Consider the following 7,267-nt stretch of genomic DNA (forward strand, 5'->3'; position numbering starts at 1 on the left):
CTCTCACCTAGAGTGTCTCCAACATAAATTGTACGATATCTAGAAGGTAGGCAGCTTGTCTGGGTGTTTATTCTTGTAATTTTTAGAATCTGGAGCATAACAAGTATTGTTTATTGTTGAATGAGGGGCTGGATAATTAAAATAATGTCTAGTGTTTAAACTTTTGGCAACCAATAGACTATAAAAAGAATGGGGGAAAAAAAAGAAAAAAAAAGAATGGAACCATGTAGCCATCTGTTGAAGAGCATAGTCAACGCATGGTGGCGCTGCAGGCTAAGACTTTTAAAATGACTAACGCGGAAAGGGGAATCTAAAAAAAAAAAAATGCTTCTTCAGATCCCAGGCAGAAAAGACCTTAGGCAGAGCTCAGACCTTTAACTCTCCACTTCGGAACAGGCTATTAACTAACAGCTCAGCCGCTGTCTGGATGCCCTTGTACCCAGGGTGCGGAAGCAAAGATGAAGATTGGAAGGGAACACACACAAAGGCAAGTTCTGTTGATCTTTCTCTTGCTGGGAGTGGCTGGGGCGGGCTGGGAACCCCGCCGTTACTTTGTGATGGAGGAAACACCCAGCGGTACTGTTTTGGCAGATCTAGTCCAGGACCTAGGGCTGGGAGTTGCTGAGCTAGCTGCTCGAGGAGCCCAGGTAGTCTCTGAGGAAAAGGAATCACGCTTGCAGCTTGATCTACAGACTGGGAGGCTAATCTTAAATGAAAAACTGGACCGGGAGGAGCTGTGCGGCCCCACTGAGCCCTGTACCACTCATTTCCAAGTGTTACTGAAAAAACCACTGGAAATATTTCAAGCTGAACTACGAATAGGAGACATTAATGATCATTCTCCCCAGTTTCCTGAAAGAGAAATGACAGTGAAAATCATAGAAAATAGTCCTGTTGGCACTGCATTTCTACTCAAAATCGCTCAGGATTTGGATGTGGGAAATAACAGCATTCAGAACTATACCATTAGTACCAATTCTCATTTCCATGTTTTCATCCACAACCGTGGTGATGGGAGAAAATACCCAGAGCTGGTGCTGGACAAAGAGCTGGATCGCGAGGAGCAGACAGAGTTCAGATTAACTCTGACAGCGCTGGATGGCGGTTCTCCGCCCAGAACTGGCACCTCGCAAATCCGGATTGTTGTCTTGGATGTCAATGACAATGCCCCTGAGTTTGCACAGGCTTTCTACCGGGTGCAAATCCTAGAGAACAGTCCCTTGGGTTCTCTGGTTGCTAAGGTCTCTGCTAAGGATTTAGACACTGGGACAAATGGAGAGGTATCATACTCTCTTTTTCATAGTTCTCAGGAGTTGAGCACAACTTTTGAACTAAACACCCAGTCAGGAGAAGTTCGACTAATTAAAACACTGGACTTTGAAACAACATCTTCATATGAACTAGATATAGAGGCATCCGATGGCGGGGGTCTTTCTGGAAAATGCTCTGTTTCTATTCAGGTGGTGGATGTCAATGATAATTACCCAGAACTAATTATATCATCGCTCACCAATCCCATCCCAGAAAATGCACCAGAGACAGAAGTGGCTTTGTTTCGGATTCGAGACCGAGACTCTGGAGAAAATGGAAGGACCGTTTGTTCCATCCAGGATGGTGTTCCCTTTACACTGGAACCTTCCGTTGAGAACTTCTATAGACTGATGACAGACGGAGCTTTGGACAGAGAGAGCAGAGCTGAGTACAACATCACCATCATAGTCTCAGACCTGGGCACACCCAGTCTCACAACCCAGCACACCATAGCAGTCCAGGTGTCTGACGTCAACGACAACGCCCCCGCCTTCACCCAAACCTCATACACCATGTTCGTCCACGAGAATAACAACCCTGCCCTGCACATAGGCACCATCAGTGCCACAGACTCAGACTCAGGCTCCAATGCCCACATCACCTACTCGCTGCTGCCACCCAACGACCCACAGCTGCCCCTCGACTCACTAATTTCCATTAATGCCAACAACGGGCAGTTGTTCGCACTCAGGGCGCTGGACTATGAGGCTCTACAGAGCTTCGAGTTCTACGTGGGTGCCACAGACCGAGGCTCTCCGGCGCTCAGCAGCCAGGCTCTGGTGCAGGTGGTGGTGCTGGACGACAATGACAATGCGCCCTTCGTCCTTTACCCACTGCAGAACACCTCGGCGCCCTTTACAGAGCTGCTGTCCAGGGCTGCGGAGCCTGGCTACCTGGTCACCAAGGTGGTGGCTGTGGACCGCGACTCTGGACAGAACGCCTGGCTGTCTTTTCAGCTGCTCAAGGCCACGGAGCCAGGGCTGTTCAGCGTGTGGGCTCACAATGGCGAGGTGCGCACCACCAGGCTGCTGAGTGAGCGCGATGTGCCCAAGCACAGGCTGGTGCTGCTGGTCAAGGACAATGGCGATCCTCCGCGCTCGGTCAGCGTCACACTGCACGTGCTAGTGGTGGATGGCTTCTCCCAGCCCTACCTACCTCTGCCAGAGGTGGTGCGCGACCCCAGTCACCAGGATAGTGACATGCTTACACTGTACTTGGTCACTGCCTTGGCATCTGTGTCTTCTCTCTTCTTCCTGTCTGTGTTGCTGTTTGTGGGGGTGAGGCTGTGCAGGAGGGCCAAGGCGGCCCCTCTGGGTGTCTGCTCTATGGCTGATGGTCACTTTCCTGGCCACTTGGTGGATGTCAGTGGTGCTGGGACTCTGTCCCAGAGCTACCAGTATGAGGTCTGTCTTACAGGAGATTCTCAAAATAATGAGTTCAAATTCTTGAAGCCTATGTTTTCTAGTATTATAGACCAAAACTATGGTGGGCAACTAGGAGATAATCCGTCCTCCCCAAGTGTTTTAGGCATGTGAAACTTCACATTTCGCTCTCTGTATTCTTCTGTCGCTTTTGTTTTTGCATTTTCTTTTCAAATCTGGTAGTGACGTTTACTTGGATTTGTTTTTCCTTTTCCCTACTAGTTTATGTAGTATTGTTGTTTGTTTATTGGGTTGTCTACTGCTCATGTATTTTTTCCAAATCTGTTGTTGCTGAACATTTTACATCAGGACACTTCATGTCCCTGATTGAATTTGCCATAGTCTCTCCTAAAGAATGTGTATTTTCTGTAATGAATAAAATTCTAATTATAAAAGTATGTTTCCTGACCTAGGGGAATGGACTAGTTTATAGAGTGCTTTGTAGTTTGTTGGAGGCCTTAGGTTTGATCCCCCTGTAAATCCATAATAATACTTCATTTTAAAATTGGAAGTCCTGAGTTTTATTATTTGCACGGCTATGACTTCGGTAAGTCCATTTGTGTTTTCTTTGGAAGCAGTTCATATTTGTTAATGTCAAGTTTCTTCCAGATTCCCTAATTATGCTTTCTATTCTCCAACATTGTAAGTATCATCTCATGAAAACCACACCCACATCATCCATTCTTTCTCTCCTAAATTAACACTGAAAAGGCTAAAAGTCTTTTCATTATTTTTAGCTGACGGGAACACTTGGCATGTTATTGATGGCATAAAGTCAATAAGCTCCAGGAAGAGTGATATACACACACACACACACACACACACACACACACACACATTATCACTTGTTATAGTGGGGAAATCCTGATGTAAACCGCAAGTTCCAGCCTCAGGGTAGCTTCTGGTGGTACAGACTGCCAATATTTACATGGTCTGGATGATGATGTTGCTCCAATTGACAAGGAATTTGGAAGAAAATACATTATATAGGATTTACATTAGTTACCTAAACAAAATTTAGTAAGGATGTGTTGAATGTCTTGGAGAAATTATTCAGAAAAAAAAATGATGATTCCCCAAAGATGTTCAGTTTTGATCCCTAGAACTTGTGAATATTACTTTATATTGTAGAGATAAAACACAAACAAATAAAGTTGTTAATAAGCTAAACTTAAAACACGGTGCACATTCTAGGTCATTTGGGTGGGTTTGAGAGAGAACCAGTGAAAGGCCTTAAAAGCAAAGTTGAATCTACCCAGAAATGAAGACTAGCCAGGCACAGTGGCACATGCCTTTAGTCCCACATGTGGGAGGCAGAGACAAGCAGATCTCTGTGAGTTCAAGGCCAGCTGCTCTACATAGTAAGTTCCAGGACAGCTAGAGCTACATAGTAAGATCCTGTCTTGAAAAAACATGACAGAGAGGTGGATGAGGAAAAAGAAATTCCCTAAGGACTGTAGGTGTATCTTGTGGTTCAGTGTTTCAACCTGCCATAGACTGACAGTCATACAGATTTTGAACTTTCTAGTAAACTCCCGGAGTAAAATAAGTCACTTCCTTGTGGTAGTTTTATGATGGTTCTCTTTCTCCAGTTGAAGCTTGAGGATGCAGCTGATGAAAAGACTTAAAAATATGGAAGTGGAGCCAGACAGTGATTGATGCACTCCTTTAATACCAGCACTCAGGAAGCAGAGGAAGGCGGATCTTTAAGTTTGAAGCCAGCCTGGTCTACAGAGTGAGTTCCAGTACAGCCAGGGCTACACAGATAAACTCTATTTTGGAGAAAAGTATGGTTGTGGGTTTTTCATTGGGTTGTGGTCAGACACAGAAGAAATTGCAGGCACAGAAAAGGTTCAGATTGCTTTGTCTAGACTTGGTAGAAATGTGATCTTAAGAAGTCTTCCAGTAAAGACACAAGAGGAAGTGAGGCATGTGGTGCTTATAGAACACGCTGGCTTATAGAATTTATAATCTAAAGCAACTATGGGAGAAATCTGGATGTTAAAGTTACTACTAGTAAGAGCCCAGGCAAGGAGAGCATTATTAAAAACTGAAGGAAATTAACATTTTTATTTTTATGCAATTGCAGAAAACTTAGCTGAATCATGACTTACATTATATGAGGAAAAGAACTCATGCATTTGGACATTTGGCAGAGGAAATTTCCAGGAAACCTGCCGGAAGTACAACTTGATTTCTTCTCACTGATCATAGCAAAATATCAGATGAAAAAAACAAGATGCACCCAGGACCTGATGACTGGAGGGAAACTCTCATTCTAATTGCATTATAACATATTTTTAATATAACATATATTAAAATCAGGAGATTCACTGACAGGATGCGTGTGTAGGAGAGAAGTCATAGGTGCAACCTTTCACTAGTGACTGGGAAATCTCAGAGTTAGTAATAGAGAAGAGGGTTACAGGGAGTTAATACAGAAGCCTCTTCGAAGGCCCAAACACATTTTCTATCAGCGCATTTTTAATGAATTTTTCCTCATGTATAGGTATAATGTGATGCTAATTTCAGTAATCATATAACATACTCTCTGACAGAACTTTCAGAAGTTGGTCCCATCTTTCCATTCTCCATTGTGCCTGCTAATGGGTTAGAAAGTAGCGAGTAATATTTTCTCTAGGCTATTGTCATTAACAGCCCACCAGTAGGAGCAGTTCTTGTCCTTTGGAAGCAATGATGACAAATTTTAAATAATGTTGACTTGAGTAGAAAATGAGAGAAGGAAGTTTATTACTGGTATATTTAGATTTGGACTTTCTCTTAATTTGTCTAATCATACTTGGATCAATCCTATCAGCCTTCTCACATGTTGAGACGTTTGGAAGCAGGCCCAGAGATCCAAACTCGTTAGGTCAGTTCAAGTTCCCATTGTCTCATAAGTTATCTGGCAATCGCTTCTCCGTCTTCTATTTTATAAAGGTTTATATAAGGTATTTGTAATCGTTAGAATGAAAATCATCTTCCATAGGCTAATGTATTTGAGTACTTGGGCCCCAGTTGCTAGATCTGTTCGAGGAGGCAGTACAGACCTGCCTGAGAAAGCACCTCACTATGGGTGGACTTTAAGAGTTCATAGCATTACTCCGCATCCAGGTTCCTCTCTTCCTTTGGTGTTTGTGCCTGAAGATGTGCTCTGTCAGCTTTTTGCTCGGCTGCCTGCTGCTGCACCTCTCTAACCATTGTGTATTCTCCCTCTGGAAATGTAAGCAAAAATAAACTCTTTCTTCCTTCAGTCTCATTTGGTCATGGTATTTTATTGCAGCAATAGAAGAATAACTAATAAAGGTTTTACTATTTTTTTCTTTTATTTTTGTAGCTTTGATATAATTGGCCATTAAAATCACCCATGGTTAAACTTTTTTTTTGGGAAGACTGCACTACAAACCCAGTTTGATATCCTGTGATTCCAGTCTTCTGTTTTCTGTTGATAACTTGTTTTCTTCTTATTTAGATTTTAAAAAACTCAAAATTTATGTAAGCTATGGAATTTTTGAAGGACATTATTTATAATATTAATTTTATCTTGTAAGCTATTTTTATGTTGTGAGCTATGCAATAATACTCTTTTTATTCTAGATATTGATAATATGTGTTTTCACTCCTCTTCTTATAAGCATTAGTGTGAGAGTATCAACTTCATTAATTTTTTTAAAAAAAACAAGCCATTATCTTTGATACATTGCCTATCACTTTGTATTTTCTGTTTCATTGAATTCTGTTATTTTATAATTTCTATTATCTCCTTTGGATTTAGCTTTCTATTTTGCTACTTTCTTCTTTACTCTATAATTTACTTTTAAAATTTAAATCAAAGCACATAAAATATGAATGACACTGTACCTTTTTCTCTGTGTGGTACTTAAAATGAAGCTAATGAAGTTTGATATTTTGTATTTTTATGAACATTCTATTCAAATATATAATTTCCATCTTCTTTGACAGGTGTGCTATTTAGAAGTTTCTAGCTTGATTTCAAAGTGCTTTGAGGACACTATTTTATTATCCCTCATTTTTTGAATTGAGAATATATTTTGTATATGTGGCCCTTGACACTTATTGAATTCTTTTATTAAAAAAATCCAGTGTATTGGTAAAAACTTCCATGTCTGTTAGCTGCTTGCTGGCAGGTCCAGGCGAGAGGAGAGAGGTCCCAGTCTCACCAGGTCTCTCCGAGGCTGAGCTGGATAGCGAGTGTCGATGGCCCAAAAGAAACACACAGAGCTGGGAGTCTTGTCAAAACAGGAACTCAACTTTATTGCATTAGCCTCTTGTTTATATAAACTCAGAGCATAGGGAGGGGAGATTTTTGGTGAGGTGAGATGATGTAGGAGGCAGGGAAGGGTGACGGAGGGTATGGGGTGACTGACAGGGCCAATGACAAAGCTATATATCAGCAACGGCAGGGCATAGGCAGGGCCAAACAGGTCTTGCTAAGTCACCCTGATACAGAAGTGACTGAGACGGGTCTCAACACTCAAGCCAGGCTTGGGTTTGTCCTCAAGGCCCAAACCAGG

At 42.1% G+C, this 7,267-nt stretch overlaps 1 protein-coding gene across 2 annotated transcripts; it reads left to right on the forward strand.

Annotated features, from left to right (window-relative positions):
* The first annotated feature begins 279 nt into the window (after positions 1–279).
* LOC114629809 (protocadherin beta-15-like) lies at positions 280–4,113 on the forward strand. 2 transcript variants are annotated; one of them, XM_028777908.1, is made up of 2 exons: positions 280–2,818; positions 4,095–4,113. In XM_028777908.1, exons 1-2 carry the CDS (start codon positions 459–461, stop codon positions 4,111–4,113), a joined length of 2,379 nt encoding a protein of 792 aa, XP_028633741.1. In that variant the 5' UTR covers positions 280–458. The 2 variants fall into 2 exon arrangements, with proteins under 2 accessions (XP_028633741.1, XP_028633739.1); XM_028777906.1 differs by lacking the exon at positions 4,095–4,113 and having other exon boundaries at positions 280–3,130.
* The last annotated feature ends 3,154 nt before the right edge of the window (positions 4,114–7,267 follow it).

The sequence above is a fragment of the Grammomys surdaster genome, unplaced genomic scaffold, assembly GCF_004785775.1.
Source record: "Grammomys surdaster isolate TR1022 unplaced genomic scaffold, NIH_TR_1.0 317, whole genome shotgun sequence".
NCBI classification, from domain to species: domain Eukaryota; kingdom Metazoa; phylum Chordata; class Mammalia; order Rodentia; family Muridae; genus Grammomys; species Grammomys surdaster.